The sequence below is a fragment of the Amblyomma maculatum genome, chromosome 5 (assembly GCF_055883805.1).
Source record: "Amblyomma maculatum isolate TAMU_Amacu chromosome 5, ASM5588380v1, whole genome shotgun sequence".
Lineage (NCBI taxonomy): Eukaryota > Metazoa > Arthropoda > Arachnida > Ixodida > Ixodidae > Amblyomma > Amblyomma maculatum.
Genome location: NC_139348.1, coordinates 40057726 through 40081934, shown reverse-complemented (window position 1 = coordinate 40081934; position 24209 = coordinate 40057726). Strand labels below are relative to the sequence as shown.

Below are 24209 nucleotides of genomic sequence, written 5' to 3'. Positions count from 1 at the left end.
ACCGATAAAATAGGGAAAACCAAGTACCATGGATGCTTTGAGCTTTGTCCAGCTTGAACCGAGGCCGTATCGAGGCAGGAGCAAGCTACAACAGAGATGCGTGATAGGTGGCAGTGCGGGGCGAATCTCAAACGGGTACCTAAGCATCTGCGCCGACGTTGCCGAAGTGAAGGTGTGAAGCTGGAAACTCATTAGCCCGCTAGCGGCCCCTCTGCCCGGTCATTGACGACTAGCAAAGATCCGTTCACGGCGAGAAAGCATGGAGGAAAGGCGGCTCAACGTCAGGAAAGAACTTGGAAGCTGTCACCTAAGTAGGACGAGAGAAAAGGCGCTGCATTCCGACGCCCATTATTGCACCATGGCTATGTTTGCACGTTCACAAAACGTGCTTGCTATTCAACAAGGTTGACGACTGGGCAAGTTGGTAACGGAGTGTCCAGCCCAGCTTGCCACAGACAAAAATACCTTGGCCCGGCCTGTGCACAGCTCTGTGAGGGGCGCCAACTTCACTTATTGCAGTGCTTTCTGGCAGCATTGCAAAAGACAGCTTACCACCAGTATACAGAAATTTCGACTTTTGTCTACGCATCATTGTGGACTCTGCCGAAAATGCGTACGTAAGCAGGTAGACGGCAGCGCTGTGTTGGCAGTGGAGTACAGTGCACGTGGTTAACCTTCCTCACTCTCTTTCTGCAGCTGAACCCTGAGGTGTTCTCGGTGTACACGCGGGAGCGCCGTCTGCACGTGTCGCTGCTGGAGCGACTGCACGGTGCATTCTCACGCTTTCAAGGCGGCAAATCAGGCTGCCATCCATGCCAGGTGGTGCTCAGGGACAACTATCGCTCGCACGAAGCCCTGGTGCGCTTCACCTCGGAGTGCTTCTACGAAGGCCACCTACGCGCCATGGGCAGCCCTGGCCCACACCACCTTCTGCAACCACTGAGCTTCTTTGCGGCCCGTGGAACTGACAGGCTCTGCGATGGGAGCACGTCATACATCAACGAGATAGAGGTGGGCATCAGTAGTTTCTAGACTTCGGTTTTGAGTTCTTACCTTCCCCTTGCCATTGCTGTGAGCTCTCGTCTGCTGTATGTTATATGACATACAGTACAGACTGTGACTCTCTTTGATGTACAAGTCTTACACTGTAAGGTAATAACGGGGGCATTCTTTTAGCACTACAATTCTCGTCATGTTCTCGGAAAAAAGAGGTTGTCAGGAGCTGCCCGAGGATTCGCACAAAGCCACTGTTATCACTTTCCTTGTAGCGTTTTTTTTTTATCGAACTAGTGTGACCAAAATTGGTATGCTAATTAACGAGTATGTTTCAAGTAAAGCTGCTCTGAGTCTGGTTGTTTTTCTTGTGTTGCCACTGTGGACTTACAGTGTGATAACCTGCAGCAGTTGTGATGTGGCATCAAAATCTCAACCATTCTACATTGTCATGAAATGTGTGTATACACAGTGTAGCTTACCTGTAATGGCCCTGCTCTAACAGTAGTCCCTTGGTATGAATAGCAGTGATAATACCGTTACGGTGAAGGTGAGGAACATGGCACCGAATCATAGAACATTAGATGAAGACAAGTCCACTTGTCGAAATGTTGGCTTGAACTGCGAACTGAGGTACCTCCTTTACCCTTGTTCAGTGCTCCTTCATACCGTGTAAACTATCTTCTTCCTCTCGTTCTAACTTACTTATTAACAGATACACAAGAACCATGACCTTGGTGGCTTTCATTTTTTGCACAGGGAAAGTGGAGAAAAGGACACCACTTGTGTAAATTTTTCAACAAGACGATGAGCTAAAGAAAATAGGCCAAATGTGCACTGCAACGCTTTGCACCTGGAGATGCCTAGCTTGGGGCTTTTGGGCTTGCCAAAATGACCCTGTAGCAGTGAAGATGCTGCACCCTTGGTTACTTATTAGCACAGTGGAAGGAAGAGAGCTGCTCCGACAGCGCGGCTGCGCTGCAGCAAGCGAGCAGCCGCTTAGTGTGACCAGAAGAGAGGGCAGCCGCTAGGGGCAGCACATGTCCTGGGGGGTCATCCTCTCCGCCGATTCTGCTGGCATGCCTATGGAGCAGTGGCACATGAGGTGATAATTTTCCTCTTCAATCGTAACTAAAAGACCATAACATCGGCACATTTCTGTTTTCGCTATTTACACATCAATTTCTGAGCAGGCGGAAGCTTTCTTACCACTTACTGATCAAATAACTCAATTTTCGAGAGAGGAGAGAAAAGCGTCATATGCTCGAGCAGACGACGCCTTGCACTCGCAGCCTCAGAGCATGCTCTGAATACACTTCTAACCTACTGCTGCTGCTTCGTGTGGCCAAAAAAGAGCGGCGTTATGTCATCATGCTACCGATAGCAATGCCTCACGGGTGATTGGCAGCTCAGCTGACATGTGTACAGTCGAGCCCACTTATAACGGCCCCACTTAAGACGACGAATGCTCGCTTATCACGAATAAGTCCGGTGCGACTGTCAAAATATACTTTAGGGCTATGGCGCTCTGTCTCGGCTTCAACAAACATCTGTGGACTAGCTGATCGGCTACAGCGAATGACTTGGTGCCGCGGGCCACTTTCTACATGCTGAGATTCGTCGATCCTCTGCTCTGCAAGCTGAGACAATCGGCATTTTTGATTTCCCCGCGCATTTTGCCCGAGACATGAGAGGCGGCGCAGACGCAGCAAGCGGCTTTCCGGTTTATCTCTCGCGGCATCTCGCCGGAGGAACGAGGAGCGGCGCGGCAAGCGACTTCCCGTGTTCTCTCTCGCGGCATCTCGCCGGAGAAACGAGGAGCGGCGCGGCAAGCGACTTCCCATGTTATCTTTCGCAGCATCTAAGAAGGAGGCACAGCAATGAAAGTGCCGAAACGAAAAAAGAGTTAGCCAAGTCTAGGGAGCCTCCCTAGCCAAGCCTAGCACATGTGAGCACGCAGGTGGAAGGAAAGGACCGAGAGTCACATCTCATTCGCCACAGGACCGCGGGAATGTCAGAGTAACAGTCAAGTTTGCTACCAATCTACAACATAGCATGCAATCATGTGTTGTTGAACCCACCTTCCTTCCCCCTCACCCCTTCCCTCTATCTCCACGTCTCACATGACTGACAGTGGTGTGTGTGCAGCCGTTTACTCGTTTCTCTTGCTTGCGGTTGTGCTGGTGCGTTGTTTGTTTCCTAGTGGTGTGAAGCCTGTATTCAAGATGGCAGACTCGCCAGTGTCTACTTCTACAGTGAAGCGTAAAGCTTTGGACTTGGGTACAAAACTTTTAATATTGAAAGATCTTTCTCATGGCGCGAGGAAGAACGAACTGGTTAAAAAGTACGGTTTGTCACAGTCGACAATATACTGAAATACTGAATATACTGAAAAAGAAAAATTAAACCTACAAGTGTGCCGCGACAATCTCCACGACGAGGAAGCGCCTACGGAAGGCCACAGATTCACACGTTTAAGACGCACTCCTTAAGTTGTTTCTTGATGCTCGGGCACGCAATGTGCCTATCAGCGGGCTGCTGATGTTGTCCAAGGCAAAAGGCCTTGCATTCCTCCTGGACTTTCCAAATTTTTTCCCTGGAGACTGCTGGCTCCATCGCTTCAAGCTCCGCCACGGGATAATTTTCAAGTGCATCAATGGCGGATCGGCAGCAGTAAATGTTGACGACGTCAGTATGTGGCTGTCAACAAACGTGGCCCATGTATCAAGGTATGTTGAAAGGGAGTATGTAACGCCTATGAAATGGCCCTATTCTACCAAATGCTGCCTGCAAAACGCACGCTATGAAGGGTGACAAATGTGCTGGCGGTAAGCACAGCAAAGTACAGATAACTGTACTGCTGTGCACGAACATGGACGGAAGCGATCGGTGCTTGCCATTTGTCATCGGCAAGTCAAAGAGGCCATGTTGCTTCCGTACTTACGTACCTGTGCGGTACAGACACAACTCAAAATCGTGGATGACACGCGAGTTGTTTACGGAATGACTCATTGATTTTGACAGCAGCATGGTAAAGAAAGGGTGCAAAGTTCTTATTCTTGACAACTGCACTGCCCACCATGTGCAGGCTCCTTTAACGGCAGTTGAGCTGCTTTTTCTGCCCCCAAACGCGACCTCAAAAGCGCAACCGCTGGACCTGGGCATAATACTGTCGTTTAAAGCGGCCTACCGGCGCCGTGTTGTGCAGCGGATGCTGATTGCAGTTGATCATCCTGCTACCAATGTGCCTCTCCAGATCTCGCTGTACTCAGCGGTGGAAATGGTCAAAGCAGCTTGGATGGAAGTGACACTCGATTCCATCCGGAATTGTTTTCGCAAGGCCGGTTTCGTCGACGCAACTGCAGCAGGCATTGAAGACATTGAACAAAGCCAGCTGGATGACGACTTGTGGTGACGCGTTTTTGACACTGACCTGGCCGGTCGCTATATCGGTTGGCAAGATTTTGTTGATGCGGACGACGCTGCAGAAGTCGCGGAGTCTTTTTGCGGTGAGACGGTCATCCGGGAAAGTGCGGGCATCAAGCGACGCCGAAGCATCGGGCGACGACGACAGCGAGCCATCGGAGCCAGCGTCTGTAAGCGCGAGCGCTCACAGCAGTGACTCATTATGAGGAACTTAAAAATTTTGTATATTTCAAGGCCTTGGGGGACGAACACATCTCAGCTTTGAACAAGCTTGAAACCGCCATCATCGAATGCGCACTTAAGAGGCATACAATGATCACTGACTTCTTTTCTGAATATATATATATATTTTTTTTATTGATGTTGTTTTTTTGTGAGCAGCCCGCATATCACGAACTTCTGGATACAACGAGCGAATTCCGCGTGACGCTCAGGTTCGTTATAAGCGGGCTCGACTGTACAACGATTTGCCAGACCATCTCATCCAGTCTTAGATTGCGACTGCATCTACGCACGTGCTCTGACCCGATACCTACCTTTCGTGCATTTCGCTACTGCTCGATTACTGCTACTACTGCTAGCTGCTCGACCTGGCGGCTCGTATTTTTCAAATGCCAGAGAGGATAGAAGCAATTTTTCGAAAATATGCTGTAAACGTTACCTTTACTTCACAATTAACGAATTGCGCTGCATTTCCATGTGCTGAGCATAAACTAAATAAATACACATGACAGCGCATCTCCTAAATTGCTATGTTGCAGTAAGGTTGCGACTGTTTCTCCCAGCGGCACAAGTATACCAATTGACATTTGTCATGCGCCTGTGTTTGCCCTGCTGAAGCTGCTTTTCTGGGGACCCTTTCAGACGAAGCGAAAATTGGGTTCCTATCATCGCTCTTGATGCTGCTTCTGCAGCCACGTGCTAGAATTTGATGCCGTGCCAGTGTTTTTGGTTGGTGCGCCATTGTTGACTCGCTTGCTGGGGATGCAAAAAATGTGTAGAATTCGTCTCATACATGGTGAGATCTTTGATCTTAGCACCTTCATCCTGTGACACGAAAATGGGGCTTAAAGACATATGGTGAATTCCACCGAAGCATTAGCTGATATGAGTACTTCAGCGTTCGGAGGAGAGGCGGAAGGCCGAGGGCTGAGGACCTGCTGGGGCTCACTATACGGCACCCTCCACTGATGATTTCTCAGAGCAATGCCAAAGGAAGCCACACTTGGCAGATGGTCGTGTGTGCAAACACAGTGCAGCAAGGAAAGAAGTGGAAGGACACTCGTTTTATATGCACAAAATGTGAGAGGTTTGTGTATGGTTCCGTGCTTCAAGATGTGGCACACACTTGAAGTACTGACAATGTTGACGTTTGCATGTACAGTCAAAACTCGATTCAACGAATATATCCCCATTCCCCCTCAGAGACATAATGAAACCAATTTCATGATCTGTCCTTATTTAGCGGACTTTTTTTTCACAAAATGAATGGGAAAAAGTGTTACTTGTTGAGAATTCATAAAACGTTTATTGTTTGGAAGCCAACGATAACATGGCGCAGCACTTGTAATCCCGTTTCTACCAAACTGTGCTGCGTGCCTGCTGCAGTGTTGTAGCGGCTAGGGTGGTGGTCGACTGCTGTGCCCGAAGAGATGCGGAATCAAATCCCGGCCATGGAGACGAAAAGCAAGGCACCCATGTGCTGTACCCTAGATGGGCGAAATTTCTGGACTCTCCACTGTTATAGCCTGAATCGCTCTGGGACGTTAACCCCATAAACCAAACCATAAATACTTCCACCAGAGCAGCTGGCTCTCCTAGTGTGAACAAAGTTTAGATGGGTCGCATATTATTTAGTTCGATCGACTGAGGGATTTCTCAGTCACTGTCATCCAGGTGACAAGTCATCAAGAAAGCCGCTGGGGCATCATATTCACAAAGTGTAAATATGGCCCGTGGAAACAAGTGACACTGCTTGGATACATGAAAAGAAACAGCAAGAAAGCCTCCACAGAACTACTACAAATAGATTTCCAGCAATGAAATAGTGGCCTTCGCTTGCGTGTGCTTTGAATGCGATGAATGCACAGACTTCTCGTAAGGAAGCAGATGTTTGGGCTCATTGAAGATTCATAGGGCCGGTGGTGTGTTCCTTCTTGTGCTCTGTTTTGTAATTTAGTGCACACTGTTTTTCATGATGAGACTTTTCATGAGTCTGAAGTGCATCCGGCACATCTTCTGTCCCCTCGTGTGTTTTGCAAACTTTCAGTATTGCCTTCTGCTGCAGCCACGTCACATTTATTTTGTCCACGCATCACAGCATGGGTCATGTCCGTCACTTTATCATCCAGAGTAATCCATTTTCTTTCCTTGTGGGGCCCCATGTTCAACATGCTAGGGTTGGCAGGGTGTTTACTCACTCACACCAGGCTATGCTTCCACAAGCAGCAATGCTAGAGTGATTGACAGGTCTAGCAAGTTGAGCTTGAGAAAACAACATGCGCTCGGAGAGAAACTGACCTAAAAGAAGGGTGAAAGCACAGGAGTATCTGCAGGAGAGCAATGGCGAGTGAAAAACACAAAACACATCGTGAAAACTGACGTGAATTTTTTTTTTCCTTTTTGTTGTTTTTTTTTTTATCATTGGTGCCATCTGGTGAACTCTGCTCAGTATTATAACTCTTGTTTTGCGCTGCCCTTCTTGGTAGAAGGGTGATGAAGGTGCTGCACAATATTACCATTGACTCGCAGTGAATAAATTTTGGGCGTTCTCGGCAAATTAGACTGAAATGTTAACACTTTTTGAACTTCACTTTTCTCATTACGGTTCAGTAAATCGGGACAGATTACAAAATTGGTTTCATTATTTTGAGTTAGTCGAAGCATTGGACCCCATGCGCGTCTGAGGAAGAACAGGGATATCTTCATAAAGGGGGATGTTCGCTAAATCGGATTTTGACTATCTCATAATGCAGTGGCTTTAGGCTGTTCCTGATCTGTGCAAAGTTTGTTGGTGCTTATGTCGGTGGTAGAGCTGCTGCCAGTCACGCCATCCGTAGGTCATGTCAGTCGTGGTTCTCAAGTGCTTCTGTCCTGGTTTTCTGTTCTCATTGTATATATATATATTTTTTTCACCAGGTGGTCGAGGTGTGTGATGTGGTCAAGCGTCTGGTGGACGAGTGGTCTGGAACCTGGGGTATCTGTGACCCATCCACCATTGCAGTTCTGACCCCGTACTATGACCAGGTGAGCACTGCAGTGCCAGCGATGCTGTTGTCTACAATGTGCTGTCAACTCGATGCCTTATTCCCCGGCAATGACAGCAGGATCATTGCGTAACTGTGAGCTGTCCCCAATTTCAGGTGCAATGCATCAGAATGCAGCTGAGGAAGCTAAAGCTCTCCCGTGTTCGAGTTGAGAGTGTTCCTAATGTGCAAGGTATGTGCGTGTTTTTGTTACTGGTTCAAGGAATCTTGGTAGCATGTGCACGTTTAAAGAAAATACTTAAGTTGACTTAGCTGTGTGGCGATGGATGGATTCAGTTTGTTCATCTGCAGTACAGCTGCACCTGTGAGAGCCATGCAATACATAGTTTTAGAGCAGTTTCATCACAGCAACTGCACTGTTGGAGAATCTTGCATGAATTTTGATGAAGGCAAGGGCACCTTTTGACAGTGACAGAATCCATCGGAAACATTTGCAAGACCAAGGCGACCATGTATAGAGAGGGTATGCACTTTCCGGCAAAGTAGTGCAACGCAAGTGAAGAGGTGCTTATTTCATTTTATCTTAATTTTTTGGCAGGGAAGCAGTTCCGCGCTGTGGTTCTGAGCACAGTCCGGACGCGTGACACCTGCCTGCCTTTGGAGCAGACACCTTTGAAGGCAGCGCTGAACTTCGGCTTCCTCTCGGACGCCAAGCTGCTCAACACGGCCATCACGCGTGCCCAGTCGCTGGTTGCTGTGGTCGGGGACCCCGTGTCGCTCTGCTCGGTCGGCGCTTGCCGGTGGGTGCTGTGGGAACAGATGTGTGCAAGTTGAATTTTGCTGGTTTGTGAAATTCTAGGGCATTGACTTCGCTCAAAGTGTAGCAAGGCCAACTCCGACACTTTTTGCACTTTTTTTAAATTTTGCTGAAATTTTTGTGGTACATTTCTCTCCGTTTTCTGATCATTTGTGCCGAACTTCACAGCAGTTCAATGCTTTGTTCAAGAGTAAATTTATTTTAAACTTTGCCGTTTCCTGGGCTCAGTCTGGAAGGTTTCTACGGACAACCTGGCATGTGTGAGGTCACCAGATGCACTCGCTCTGCGTTAGCAGGACAGAATTTCAAATAACCAATGATGGAAACTGTCAGTGATGGTCACCAGTTTAGCCAAGCAATGCTCACATTGTAGGTTTTTTGAGGACATGTGACATCATTGGACGCACTTCCGTGATTCCATTGCTTAGCTGGAACCCAGTTTCGATTTCAGTTTCCTGGTTCTTGCTGTTTTAAAACGCCCGTCGTCAATATTTTTGAAAACCTTTTTTTTTTTTTTTTCGACTCTAATGCATATGATCTGATTATCAGCTCAAATTGCTGGAAAAGAAAAAAAAGTACCTGGAATTTTGGTTCAAAAGAACCATTTGATGGCCAGTTGCAACAAAATTTTTTGCATCGTAAAAGCGTGTTTTTCTAATAGTACATCCAGATGGGGAGTTAAAAGCAAAATGCGTTTTTCATAATTAAAGCGAGTGTTTCTGGAATCTCTAGCAGAAAAGTCGTTTTTCCTATCAAAACTGGAAGAAGGGATGGCCATTATTAAGGGGAGACGCGGGTCGAAAAACGGCGATTTTCAGTAAAAAAGTCACTTTTGTGATTTTGACTGTTTCAGCAACACTGGTCCTTCCTCTTTAATATATAAAAAAATCAGAGCCGAAAACAGTCGCGAAATCATTTAAAAAGTCTGTTAAAGCACGCAAGGTGGCTAAAGAAGGGGCAGATACGACCCATGTTCAAGCGCGTGACGCGTCAAATCGCGGCGTCGCACGCCACTGAAATTTTGCAAGGCGGCAGGCCTACGCTTTTTCTCCCTAAAGCTGGCTTTGCCGCTTCACAAACCCCCAGCAAGTAATAAAAAAAAAAAGTTTCGCCGCCCAAACCTAGCATTTTCACTGGCCATTTAAATCACGTGGTGCGATTTCGACCACGCCATTGGCTGTCAGTGTGGGAAGCGGCCATTGCTCGTCTGCTCTTCATGCGACGCGTAGCTCGCTGTCACGCTTGCCCGCTAGTTTTCTCTCGGCGTGTTTTCAAAATTTCACGCATCTTCGTGCTCGTCGCTGCGATAGAATCCGAGAAGAAACGTGACTTTCGGTGTCAAAAGTACCGATCAAACCACGCGTTCAAGGGAAGTCACCGGCAAAGTGAAACGGCGTGCAGTGGAGACGTCCGCGGAAGCTAGGCCTAACCTCGGCGGAGGCGACACTTTTGACAGCTCGAAGCCGGCTGGGCACTGAAGCTTCAGTGACAGCTTAGACGATTTCGTCAGTGCATTGGATAAGAAGATAAGGATCTTCGAGCGTTGAGGAGACCTAGTACAGCGAGTGCCTTTATCGGCGAGATCGGTGCCGCGAACGCACTGGCGAGCGAGCAGCATGTCGGGAGCGCGGACGGTGCTAACTTTCCGCTCGCGAGTTGGCCAAGAAGTGAAAAGGACTCTCGTCGTTTCTAAAGCTGCGTTGCAGCAGTGTAGTGTGTGCCACGTCCGTTGTGTCGTAGTCGTGCGCGGTGTGCAGCTCCGGTGGACAACGCCCTTCAGCCAGCCCGAGGGAGATTTTTGCCGTGAACGTCAATGCAGGGGTTGCGGCGCTCGTTATTGGTGCTGGATACAATCAACTTTCCCGATTTTGTGTGGTTCTTGGTTTGCCGAAACAAGTGCACCGTAAGGAGTTTAATGCCATAACAAAAAATGTGCACCTTGTGGTTACAAAGCAGTGGCTGACAGAAGCAAGGTCTCAGCATCACTAAATAGCCAAGAAAGCACGCCTTGAGAATGCTGCTCACAATGTCACTGTTGGAGCAACATATGATGCTGGTGAATTCTAAAACTGTGCACTGTATCATAATACCCTGGCCTGCATTGTGTGCAATTTTCATGCAGATAGTGCTGCTACAACAGCAATAAACAGCTTTTGTATCTTTAAATCGCATTTTTCTCGAATTCGTATTTTGGGCCGAATATGAGTTTTGTGCACAATATTTTATGTCGTTATTTTAGTTCAATCAACACCAAATTTGGCATGCATAATCTTTAGGATGTGTAGAATGCAAGTATCTAGGTTTAAATGCAATCAGCAGTATTTTTGGGCAAGCAAATTAAAAAAATTATCTGGTGCTAGCCACTAAAAACAAGGCACCAGATATAAAATTGTCTCAAAACATTGCATGCCAAGGGAATGTTGCTATGTTGCTTATTTGCACTCAGTGGAGTGTTGGGGACAAGAAGAACTAGTTGGCTCTGCCCTACCATGCTTGCTGCTGTGTACAGCAGCTGCACAAACATGCATTGTTTTTCACTTATGCATGGCATTTAGAATATGAAAACCTTAAGCTATTTTAAAACTAAAAGCATATTTAGAAAGAGGAGATCAATCTCTATAAGTGGTGCAATTTTCATTCACCTAGCATCAATATTAAGAAAAAAATGTTTTCGAGTAGCATCTCCCCTTAAGAGCCGGAAATTACATAGAAAGAGGCACGACCCTTGGCACGGTGGTTATGGCATTTTGGGGGCTTGCTTAAACCTTAGTGGGTGGGTGTGTATTGTATTTGGGCATTGTGAGAGGTGCAAACACAAATCATGTGCATTTACAGCACTACGAATGAATGCCAAGCACCAGTAGTGTGCAATATAATTTGTCTTGCCCTATGTTTTCCTTACTTCTAAAATGCATGCAATGTGACCATTCATGCACTTGATGTGCGTTCATTCTGCTCTGAGCAATGGATGTGGGCTGCGGCTAAACAAGATGTTGATTCTGAGCAGAAGCGGTGATAAGAAGGCATGCGAACTGCTTGAAGCGTATCATATAAGAAAGAGGGGTGCAGGGTGTGAGTGACATCTCTGTGGCTCTCTTGGAGGCAGAAATGGATTATTGAGGCTGTTTCAGTGAAGAGGGCATTGTTTGATCGGGTCGCGCATGTGTGTTCTTCGATATATGTTAGCGCTAAAAGCGCCATCTGAAGAGGTATTGAGTTATATGGGAAAGCAACCAAATGGTCTAGCATTGTACATGTTGTCTGAGAATTGATCTTGGCAGGAGTATACCATTCAGTGGAATCTCACTGGTAGGAACATAGTGCAGCTAAGAAAATATTTGCATCATAAAAAATTAACACCAGGGTGAAAAACACATTCAGTACTTCCAATACTTACTGTGTATAGCTGGTTGGTGTTCATGGTATCGATGATGGTGCATGCAGTGCTGTTCCTGTGTGCAGTCGCAGCTTCTGTGTTTGAATCATCCGCCGGTGCATGGAAGAGTGTTCGGAACACATGGCTTTGTAAACGTGGTCATGATATATTTTGCCAGGGCGTTTTTACGAATTGATATTCTGCCGAAATTGACACCAGCTGTGTTCATATCATCATGGTTCTACTGTAATGCTTAGATATAGCATAATGCTGGTGTGCCAGTGAGTCAGCCTCTACAATGCTCTCGTTGGTGCAGGACGCTGTGGGAAAAGTTCATCAGGACATGCGATGAACGTGGAAGTCTCTACAACATGCGCTGGAGCGAGATCAAGTACCAACTGGACGGCTTTGAGCTGAAGAAGGAGTATGGACTCAATCCCCACGCGCAGAGCTTCTGGCCCAAGCGTCCATTCCTGGACAGGCTGCCTGGTCTTCAACAGCAGCCACAGCTGCCACCTGGATACAGCGGTGCTTCCATGCCGTTCTGGCAATTGCCACCACCCCCACCATTTCCACCATGCTATCTGCCAAATGTTGACCAGCGTTTCTGTGGCCCCTCACCCAGAATGTGGCAGCAGTTCCCTCCTGCTCAGTTGCATCCAAACCAGAGGTATGCTCCCTGGGCTCAGGGCATACCACCAAGACCATACCCCGCAGGCCAAAGATCCAATGGTGCAAGGTTTCTGCCGAGCATGCAGCAGCAGCAGCAGCAGCAGTTCCCACTGATGCAACGCCCGCCTTATCAGCATATTCCACCACAGCAACACTACTTTCAAATGCGTCCGCTGCCAAATTTCCAGCCACCTCCGCAAGTGCTGCATCAGCCACAGATGCGTGCGTACCAGCAGCATCCGCAGCACCCGCAGCAGTACCAGCACCAGCAGTCTACTCAGATATCTAGGCAGCCACAAGCTGAGCCAGCGGCTTCGGCCATGCCAATGACGAAGCCACAGCTACACACATTGCACTGCGGCAAACAGCAGAGCCAAGCCAGGGTGGAACCGCCGCTTGGGGTCAATACTGGACCAATTCCTTCTGTGAATGATTTTAGCAGAGCTCCGGGACGCCCCACAGGGGCACAGAGCAGCCTCGGAACAATGGATGCCGAATTCCACAACATGATGCTTAATGACGATGACAACAGTGGCTGGAAAGTCATCGGTGCAAAGAAGCCAGTGGCGAATGGAAGTGCATCCACTACTGGGCCAAGGAAAGCAACTGTCGCAGAAAAACTGACCGCGCCTGTGCAACCTCCGAGCCGACCTTCTAGCCAGCAGGGAAGGCGGCCGACAAAAGATCAGCCACAAGCTGGGCAGGTGCCTCAGCAGTCGAGGTCCCAGACCACCAGTAGAGTGGAACCATGTGTTCAAAATCAACCGCACACTGTCAAACCGCTGGTGTTCCGTAACTCTGCCATGCGGCAGGCACCGAATCGTGTGGAACCACGTTCAAATACCAAGGCTGAGCCAAAGCCAATGGTCGCAGTAGTGTCATCGGTGTCTGAGCCGGTGACCTGGGCGAGTCAGCCTCTCAGCCGAACACAAGATGGTACAGGAGAGTGGGGCGCCCCATCACGTCCCACAATAAATGACGTCAGCTTTGGTGCAGATCTTTATGCGCACCTGATACACGACGAGCCACCACAATCCGAACAGCTGCTGACAAATGCTCTCAGGGCAGGCTTTGCACATGCTGCCCAACAGGCATCCTCTGCTCCTGAGCAGACAATGACAGGTGGCTCTGTATGGGGTCCTATAGGTAGCAAGCCGCCTGAAAGGCGCAAGCAATCATACAGTGATGCTTTACGCAATGGCCACGTTAATGGCATTGTCAAGCCTAACAAAGGCCAGCACTAGAGAAAATGCTTGTGGATACTGATGCAAGCAGTTATCAGGCTGAATGTGGGGAAGTGTGTCTGCTGGCCAGACATAAAGGACAATGCTGTGTCCTGTTGTTTTGAGGACACTGGTTTACGGCATAGCTGAAACTGTGGTCCTAGCTTTCAAAATATGAAATAGAGCATTGCAATCTTTGTGGACTTGGGTCAAGTGTAATAAAACGCGTGCAATAGGTCTGCGTTGTCACTAGTTCCCAGCTGGAAGTATTAAGAACATGCATCAGTACAGTTTCTCAGTGTTCGTAAAATTTTTTTTTTGCTAATTTTAAAATATCTCCACGTTACATGTCCTTTATATTGTTGTCTGTATTTTTTTTTTTTGGCCAAATTTTTCGATTGCGTTGCCATATTTAGTTTTTATGAATTATCCTTTGTTTGTGTTCAGTCGTGCCGTGCTCGTGTACGTCCATTCGTGTTACATGTAGGCACCTTGATAGTTGCTGCTGTTTCGCTGAGAGCAGCACTTAGTTTGAGGTTTGTGTTAGCGCAGATTTTGACGCGCGTGCAGGAACAGGACCACTTTGAGCTGCAAAAAGTAATCAATTGCATACTGCAAACAAATAACTTCAGTACAAACAGCCAAAACTCTTCATCACGTGGTGTGCAGCGAGTCATTAATTCAACTCCCCCTCCCTTCCTCTTCCCCAGAAAAAAAGGTTGCTCCATCCTCAGTCTTCATTTTTGTTTGATGAGAGCCTGCTTTGTTTTTGTTAAGTTTAGCTGTTTAATTGCAGTGTTAAGGCTCCCCTATATGCCATGATGACAGTCCAAAATAGGCCTTCGCTTGAACATGGTGAAACCTGGCCCCTCTTACATTTATTAATCTTCTCTTAATGTGTATTGACAAGATGCTATGTTTTATTTCAGGCATATGTTTAACATAACTGACAAGATTTAATATTTGAAGTCGCAGAGAAAATATTTTTATAACTGCCACAGATTTACTAGTCACATCTAGTACAAGAAGCTTCAGTAGATGGTAGATGGCGACAGCTGTTCCAGCGGTGGAACGTCACTGCAAAGAGAGCAGTGCAATAGCTGGCCAAGTGCATAGTTATGCGGCCAAACTATTTGGCAGAGCGATACTTAGGGATGTTAGAGAGCCTTCCCTTCACTGCCAAGAAAAGCCTTAGTTGGAATGTCTGTTATCTTTCATAAGTAATTCTCATGTCATCTTTCGTTTATACTTTTCATGAGGCTTGTACTAGTGTGGCTCGATGTTTACTATAGCTTCCAAGTCTTACAGAGAAGCTTCTGGTTGTAATTGGGGATAGCTGTATGTGCACTGGCCTTATTTCAGTTGATAAGTTCCCGTAAATATGGGTTTTCTTTACATGTCCCTATTTTTGTGCATATGGCATATTCACTTGCTATTGGCGCTGAGTGTAAAGCTTTATTCATGCTTTTTTCCACATCTTTGCGTATGCGCTATTTCGCGGGTGGTAATGGCTCCTTAAACGGTGCCTTGTAGATATTGCCCAATCTACAGCCCCCACGAATCACTGATCCTTGTCCTGGCTTGTGATTCATGCACTTCCTGTTGTGAGGAAGTTCTGAAGCAGTGTGTGGTGGCTTTACGACAAAGCGGAGGGAATACGTTCTGTGGAGTGTTAATGTCATCGTTGGATTCCTTTTGTAGGGTGTATGGTTATGTTATATACTCCCTCTACTGTACTAGTGTTGCACCATCATAATAGCATCTTTAGTGTGTTTGTGCATTGAGACATTGATGCGCCTGTTTCAGTTCTTTTCATTACTGATGCCAGTTTCTTTTTCTATTCTTATGATGCTACTGCCAAGTGAGAGAAATGTCAGTTTGTGTTGTTACTTCGCCAATAAAGGATACGTTGGATGGAACTGATTATAGTTGCTTCATTGCCAAAAGGTGATTCTGTAAATAGCTATGTCTTCAGAGTGCTTGCATCACTTCTGAGCGACTGTTGTGAAGAAAATCTGTAATCTGGCATGGGTAGCAATCGCTGTTCAAGAGCGTTTGTATGTATTGGGACATTGCATAGCATTTTGAACGCTGTATTTGTGCTACGACGCCTACCAGGCCATGTGGCACAAAAGTGGTTTTGAGATTGTTCTTCATGAAGCAATTCAATGCATTCCATTTTGAACTTGTGTCTGTACTCTTTTCTTTTTTCATGTGCTTGAGAGAAGGTACAAGGTCGTCCACTTCTACGTATAACATGGGCACTGCGTCAGCCGCTACCACACTATAGAGCTAGCAAGTAGGCCATGCGAAGCCCCACCTCCGGGTTCCTCTGTGCTTGCATCGCTTTGCCTTGATGTGCGCCTGCATCGGACGTAATGTTACTTGGGAAGCAGTGACCGTGTTGTAGTTAGAAGTGGATGACTGTACATCAAGTTGTTGGCATATCTTTTGTCTTAAGTGTGACTGTACTGTTATTTGTTTCATGTGCTTGAGAGAAGGTACATCAAGTTTTTGGTAGATCTCACTCGTCTTGAATGTTTATGTAATGTTATTTGTTTCGTGTGCCTGAGAGAAGATGCACCAAGTTGGTAGATCTCTCTCGTTTTGAGCGTGTCTATACTGTTTTTTTTTTTGGTGTGTGTGTGTGTGTGTGCCTTAGAGAAGGTACAGCCACCTAAATCTAACTGGCGTGCATGACTGCTGCATTTTCTGTGATTCTGAGCGTTACAGAGGAGCTAACCTGCCAAAAGTCAAACTATAAGCAAGGGCTCACAAAGCCCTTGCTTAATCTTGACGTTCCGACAAGTTTTATGCGGCCTAATACCCAGGAGCACAGAAAATGCGGCCATTGCACACGCCATTTAAAGATTTGGGCTGCTGTACATGAAGTTGATAGATCTCTCTCCTGAGTGTTACTTCAGTTTTCAGGAACAGGGTTCTTGGTGAAGCATCTGACAATTTTATGTGCAGTGGTATTGTTGGCTGAGTTGACTGCTATTCCTCTGTCAAGGCATGATTTGTTGGATGAAGCTTGTTACAGTTGCTTTTTGCATCTCTTTGTGAAGGCTACAGACAGTTTCTGTCCTTTGCCTGCGCAGGAAAGCAAGGTAGGCTTGAAAGTTTAGATCGAGCAAATTTGTATTCATTGATGGATTCCTGGACTGGCTGAAGTGAGGGAGGTCGTCTTGAGGTTCTGATTTATAAGCTGGGCTTTGTTTTCGAGACCAAGTGTGCTGGAACATATTATATGTTTATCTTATTGAAGGATCTGTATTTTGCTCCTGTACCACATGGAAAATTGAGTCCATGCCACCGTGGGTTATGCAGGTTTTCAAGACTCGGCTGCTCTTGATCTCGGAGCTTCACTGTTGGTGTTCTCTTTTTTTTTTTGTGATTAGAAGTTAAACAGTTTGTTGCTTTAAAACCTGAAAACTTGAAAACCTGAAACGAGATTGTTTGTTATACTTCGGTGCCACAGGCATTAAGGAATAAATTCTCATCCTGATGAAAGGTATAACCACCTCTTTTGTGCTTGTACATATTTCTTTTAGTGCCTTGTGCAATGAATGCTCCCAACACCAGGTATGCTTGTGTAATTGTCAATACATTTCTCATTGTAGTAGAACGCTTGAAAGGGTGCTTGTTTGGAGAATATTTCTCTTTTTGAAGTAACCATTCCAAGAGCTCATTAAAATAGAACACTGAAAGGCAGATTTCGAGTAAATATTATTGATGAGATTATGAAGTAATAAACTGTCAAAAGTATTCAAAATTTGCTCTTTTAGGAATTCCTTCAAAAGTAGCACTGTGTCAGCTTCGGTACAGTGGTCCATCATGAGTGTGTCTTGCAAAATGTGTAAATATATCTACAGTCAGCGTGGCTACTGTTCTGTGTGATAACTTGTATGATATGCGTCACTGTGCCAATGAGGGCATCAAACATGAAACTAGATGTCTCCCAAGTGAGGCCAGATGGACTGACTCGAATCATGCTCTCGTTGGTAAATTTTCTGGGAATATTGTTTTGAGCTGGTAGAGTGGTGGGCAGCAGGCTAGCTCGCCATATCTTTTAAGTATGCTTGCATCATGAATGAGAACCCTGCAAGCAGGTTTGGTATAGAGCAATGTTTTTCGTAAGATGGAGCAGGCCTACTTGTGAATGACGATTGTGATAGCTGCAGGCTCTGACAATGGCAAGTTTCTTGTTCCAAGAGACCAGCGATATGGAGCTACTATTAGTGGGATTACAACTGAATGCTTTAAGTGGATGTTCTATTGAACTGTCGTGGTGGGGCTGTGTACGTGCAGAGGAAATGGGAAGGACTGGTGCTGGGTTCAGGTACACTTGTTACTCAAGCAACCAGGGCGAGTTTTTTACTGACTGCAACATCCATATTCTGCCCTGCATTGCAGGGATTTTTTTGGTGTGGCTGATAGTACTAAGGCCCGTTATTTTGTGGGCTTGGAGATAGGTGACTTCCTGATCGGCAGCACTTGCCTTTGTGTTGCTAAATAAAGAGCTCCAATTTCAGGATATAAAATTTGGTGTTATTCTTCTCAATATCAACTAGTCATCTGATGAGATATTCAATGCTTCCTAAGGGTGTGCTGTTTGCAACAATCTCCAATTGGGAACTAAACTGCTTTTTAAAAGCTGAAACACACAGAACAAGACAAGAGTTTGAGGCTGTCATTCCATGGGGTGTTTGTCATCTATTGGCCACTGGTAGCTGGCAGTATAACATTACAGTTCAGCACGATTTCATCCCATGCCATTTGAGCTTTGCAAAGTTTTGGATCCGAAATTGGTACCTTGTATTAAATAGTATTCCTTCTCTTGTAGCCTATTGTTCAGATGTGGAAGTACTATTGTTTTCCCCCGTATTTGTGTGATAGTGATAATCATACCTGTTATGTCACTCCATTCCTTCGTTTCAAACAACTGTGGGAGTGGGTGTCTCGAGGCTACACATATTTCTGTAACTCAATGAATGAATGAATAAAGATATGTTTATTCTCAGCCACTGCCAATTCTAATCTTCCTCCATGCTTTTACTACCTTCACAACATCACTATAAGAGCAGCACTGAAACCATCCGGTCAGCGCACCTCGATGCAAAGACCTGAAAGGTCGAAGTGCAGAGTTGTATATTTTCACATCGTGCTATAGGCAAACTGCAGTAACATGCAACTGCATCGAGTTGCTAGGTTACTGGTAAACAATTTTTTGCTGCTTGCCATTTATTGGAACTGAGGACACATTATACAGCATCGTGAACTGGTTCTAGTGGATTCGCCAAAGTAGTTACTCAGTCGACTAGTGTAAAAGCATAAAATTTTATTGGCTGTAAAAGTCTCGGACAGAACAGAAAAATACTCCGCTTGACTTCGCTTTGTAATAGAAGTCCAACAGCTTTGTCATTTGTGATCTCTCCTGGCTCCAGTAATGTGACAAAAAGTGACTTAAAACAAGCTGAGGGTAAAGGAACAAGCTGCCAACAAGGTCTGAATGTATATTGCACACTGTACTGGATGAATGAAGTGACTTAAATGCGATGAAAACGGTAAACATTGCAGCACACACACAAATGAGATCAAAACTGCAGTAAACTAAAAGGATTACAATGAACATATCTGAATAAAAAGAATGCACCCCATGTTCTAGTACGTCTGGAACACAACTCTGGCCAACTATGTAACTTCTACTGACAATTGGGTACCACCCGACCTGTTTTGTAACTTGTGAGACAACTGCAGAATGTGCCTGTGGTGCACGTGCAGGGTTATGTAACGGTAACCTCTGTTTGTGCAATGGGCATGCATTCATCCATGCACCGAGCGTCCGAAAAAACACAAAGGTGAAGAGCACTGGCATTCAAAAACTGCAACAGAAATGGGATGGCACCTATGCTAAATACAAATATCACTTATTCACTCATCTTTGCGGGACACAGCTTTTGTCAAAAGTTTAGAGTCTAGTAGGTCTACTTCTGATCCATATTATGTGGCTTGTAATGTATTCCCAGGTTTCCAAACTAGCTGAAGGCAAGAAGGTTCTTCGTCTATGCCCTTTTCAATGGCTAGAACTTTCACGATTGTTAAAGAAGTCATAATATAGGGCGGGCTTAAAAACGAACCCTCTGGGCTCTAAATTTTTGACAAAGGCTGTACATATACCTGAACACAGAGGCAGGTGTCTGAGAAAGTTATGTCGTCCAGCCCCAAACTGATATATCCGAAATCGCTGTGCATAGCTTAAATAGTATGAAGTACAGGAGATTTGGCTTATATGGCAGTTTGTTTTTTGGTGCCCACCGTCCGGCACCATTTTTCTCCTAGTGCACATATTGTGGCCCTACTGTCTTGGCTATCTTCGCTAGTTCAAGCAAGCGTTGCGGGCCTGGCCAGGTGCAACATAACATCTGGGGTGTCCACCAGCTCTACACCTCTGACAGTGGCTCACCGCACCCCAACAGTTGTGCAATATGTAGGAACGAAAGCAATTGGTCTCAACAAAAAATTTCGGACAGCAGCAACAAACACTGTGACCTACGGTACCACTACTAAAGAGGCACAGTTAAAGTTAATGTCGCTAGCAGTTTCCACCCACAGTAGAGGCCATGGCTTGTGCCAGAATAGTCATGGGAAACACTGGAGTTTGAAACTGTTCACCGCGATTAGTACCAGAATGTCTAGACGATACACCTAGTAGCTCAGCTCAACAGCAACCAATGTTTCTATGTGGTTCCACACTGATTGAAAGGAGACTCCTTGTGTAACAGCCAATGCTCTACAAATTTTGGAAAAAGTGGACTTTTTCCTGACTGCACTGCAGTAGAAACAGAAGAATGTCGAGTCATGACAGTAACCAACTACAACGGATGAAAATGGCCGACCACAGTAACAGAGATTCTCAAAAAATTCCCTCATAATTGCATCCAAGTCCCAAATCGAGCCTAATCACTGTGCCCTTCACAAGTTCCGTTCAGTTCCATGCTATTGTTGCAGCTGCATCATAACTTCAATAATAGATTCATTCAATGGACTGCACTCCATGCTACTGCACTAACTGTACATTATTGGAGAATTTTTGCTTTATTTTGTTTCAACCGCCAATGAAACTGCAGTTTTGTGCAGTTAAGTATATTTATCTTGCAAATCACATCTAGTTTGTATTTTTAGACATTCATGATGACATTTCAACCCAGAGACCGAAAGTCATGAACTGGATAATAGTTATTACAGATAGCAGCACAGAGCAGTGCACGTATCAAAAAAACGTTACCAAATAGACTAGACAGGCAATGATAGAAATGTCACCATTTTTGGGTGCACCTAGTTTAGTTGGTGTTGGAAATGGGCTGATATGGATGGTGATAACTTTGGCAAAGCATTAGCTTGACATGGTGCTGAAAACCTATGCATACAAATGGCAATCTTGGTAACTGGATTGTGCCTTGAACTGGAGTAATTGGGATAACAACAGCACTACAGTCTTTGGTCTGTGAGGCAGGAAGCAAACTCGTAAAACTAAGTAAAGAAAGATTACATACCTGTATATTTTACACAGTTACATCAGTAGTGTGCACTGCCACGTCTCTCATCTTTTAAAGGAAATTTCATGGCTGCCAAATTTTGATGTACTCTGGTTCAAATTAAGAAAATCTGGGGCTTGAGCACGACTGGTTACTATAGCTGGTGTTCAGTATATAATCTTGGTGTAACGGTAACAATTTACACTCCTATAGAATCTATTTATAGCAGCAGAAAGGTGTATGCAGCAAAAGTAAAGCCTGCCTATAGGTCACAGTTACTAGTGTGACTGATTTTTATTGTGGTTGGAAATAAAAATTTAACATTACTTCATCACGTAAATGTTTGCACGAAAATATGAAATTAGATGACACACCAGGAAACAACGGACAGATGGCACTGACAGCAGTGCCCCAGCCAGCTGGGGAAAATGAAAAGTGCATTAACGAAGGCATGCACACAAGCTTGCACAGAACAAATCTTTCAGGTCGGGTTCACACATCACCAAATGCGAAAATGAGCACACATCTTGGACCCTGCAGGGCCAACTCTCTTGTCAGAATGCACCACTTCAACAGCTTAATGTCGTGCAGAACAATCTTGACAGTGCCTTGCCATCGCACCATTCTCAAAACTGCACCAGGTACACTGTCAATGAAAAGGCCTTGTGAAGATCATGCAAAGACACAGAACCATGGGCATAATCCGCATAGGTGAACTCTGGAAGGTGCTCGCCGCTGAAGTGATATCTACAGCTGAACTGCTTCTGCAGGTGAAATTTCTGCGGTTCTGCAAAAGACTTCACAACTGATGATGGAACAACCAGATACTTGTGGGTTTTATGACTTCCTCCAAAGTAATGCATCAGGTGTTGCCCATCTAGCCTGTTGCCCATCAAGTCGAAAACGTTAACCATGGCACTGTCTCGCGCCACTGCCAACAAGTGTCGGGGCGGCATGTACGTGTGAGCAAACACGACCGTTGAATTCTCATTATCTTGTGTGTGTAAGGCAAGACGGTGCTGGAGACGCACCAAACAGGGAACCAAGCCACCTTGGTGGAAGAAGCCAAAGAAAAGCAAGCAGGCAAGGTTTGCAACAGTCCAGACAATAGCAAGTTTCTTCGAGACGTATCGCTGAGCCAGAAGAACTGTGGGAATCAACAAAGGTGCCAGAAAACGTGGTTCTTGGTGCTTCAAGAGTGACAGGGTGCATATTGGCAGTAACATTGTGCAGGCAACAAGAATGTCGAACGTTTTCGAGACGGGGAGAGTTTCAGGGCCTCCAAGACGTGAAATATTTGACACATTACTGTACAGTATCTTGGCAGATGCCCAGAGGGCAAAGAGTCCGATGACGTTGTAAAGAAGAGGGACATTGAGAACGAGGTGCAAGTAGTTGGGATGTCTTCCATGAGACTCAAGGTTTTTCACATTGAGATTGTAGCGGATGAAATTCAGGGGTGTCACAACCAGTTGTAGTGAGCCGGGGTCTTCCAGAATCCTCCTGGAAAAGGCTTCAGGATGAAAGTAGTATGTGTCAGCAACGACAAGGGCCGCAGAAAACAGGAGACACAGTGAGACAAGCTTAGAGGAACGTTTCACAAGTTGTACCGCTATTAGGGCATTAGCGCGACGCTTTTTGGTTTTAACGATGCAGCTGACTCTGCTGAACAGCCAGAAAGCAACGGCTGGCAGGGCGAAACACACGAAGCTAGGCCGGTTAAATGTCCCAAGGCACAGAAGCGCGGCGATTGCTGCGTACCTCCGCGACACTTTCAGTTGTGTGTCCTTGAGTTTGAGTTGGTCGCCTTGTATGACGCTTCTGACACACAGTAACAGCAACGCCAGCAGCCAGGATTCAACGGAGTTGCTGAATGTCCTTGTGTAAAATACAAGCGCCACGTAAGAACTGGCAAACAGCCCGAGACTCCTGACGCGTCTTGAGGGTGCCGAAAGATGATACACAGCGTAGTCACAGGCAAACGACGCAAGGCAAGCGAACAACCTTGGAACCACTAGGAGCAGGTAAGCGGAGGGAATAGCCCCAGGTGGTGCTATGCAGGCCCATATGCACTTCAGAATACACAGAGGTAAACCAGCAGTCATATATATGACTGCCGCACTGCGGATGGGGTGCAGGCTGGTGAACTCCCACGTCCGATGAACCTTGATCCCAAACAAGTCACCTGCGAACGAAAACGATCTCTGAGAACGCTGACAAATACAACTGTGCTTAGCACAATCAGAGATGAAGCAAGTAAATGTAAACGTACTCTACAGTTTCAAACACTATTGCCGAACCAAAAATAGCGACAACACGGCAGAGCGCAGCGGATCTGTTCATTCACATAAAGCGCGCGACCAAGAATCCCAACGTATAAGTACTTAGTCAGACACGAGCTGGCAAATGACCAAAGTAGAAACACCTTAAAAACAAGGCAGATAACATTAAGCTTGCAATAAAAGAAAACTGTTTACCTGCGACAACTTCAGTGCTCTGGAAGAACTCGTCCGGGTGTATGTAGCCAGTTTGCGGTGCAAAGACGAGCGCGATTCGGAGTAAGGCAAGAATGATCCACACAGCACCGATGTGCTGGTGAATGTGAGCCACAAATGACGTCCCCATTTTTACGAACAATGAATGACTTATCTGTCGTTAGGCATCTTTTTTTGAGCGCGAAGATCCCACCCGCGCTGCGTCGCAGAAGGTCTCATGCACAGTGCGCCCACGAGAGGCGCGTGAATCGGAGCATCTGCAAGGTCATCATCTGATCCGCGCAAAACCAAAACTCAGCTTCGAACGTAAAACAAAAAATACTTTGAATAAAATTATTCGTATAAAATTAGGAGTACAAATAAAAATTAGAATTACGAGCTAAAATTAATATTTTATTTAGCAGGCAAAGTAGTATTTGTGACGTCAAGGTCTGTTCATCTACCTAGGTAATACACTAAAAAA

The 24209-nt window shown here is 45.9% G+C and overlaps 2 protein-coding genes across 2 annotated transcripts in view; one reads left to right on the top strand and one right to left on the bottom strand.

Moving 5' to 3' along the window:
- Nucleotides 1-17233, top strand: part of LOC146188113 (ATP-dependent RNA helicase with zinc finger domain-like) — a 136702-nt gene extending 119469 nt beyond the window's left edge. Inside the window, exons 16-20 of the mRNA XM_084603633.1 lie at nucleotides 697-1011; nucleotides 7558-7665; nucleotides 7782-7857; nucleotides 8224-8425; nucleotides 12135-17233. Coding sequence (XP_084459759.1) covers nucleotides 697-1011; nucleotides 7558-7665; nucleotides 7782-7857; nucleotides 8224-8425; nucleotides 12135-13734 — 2301 coding nt within the window. The 3' untranslated portion in view covers nucleotides 13735-17233. The remainder of the gene's footprint in view (nucleotides 1-696; nucleotides 1012-7557; nucleotides 7666-7781; nucleotides 7858-8223; nucleotides 8426-12134) is intronic.
- A 1525-nt stretch (nucleotides 17234-18758) lies between these two features.
- Nucleotides 18759-23986, bottom strand: PIG-Z (phosphatidylinositol glycan anchor biosynthesis class Z). The gene is made up of 2 exons (XM_084603634.1): nucleotides 23729-23986; nucleotides 18759-23436 (listed from the first exon to the last, which is right to left on the bottom strand). The coding sequence occupies exons 1-2, from the start codon at nucleotides 23874-23876 to the stop codon at nucleotides 21878-21880; spliced, it is 1707 nt and encodes a 568-aa protein (XP_084459760.1). The 5' UTR covers nucleotides 23877-23986; the 3' UTR covers nucleotides 18759-21877.
- Between the last annotated feature and the right edge of the window lie 223 nt (nucleotides 23987-24209).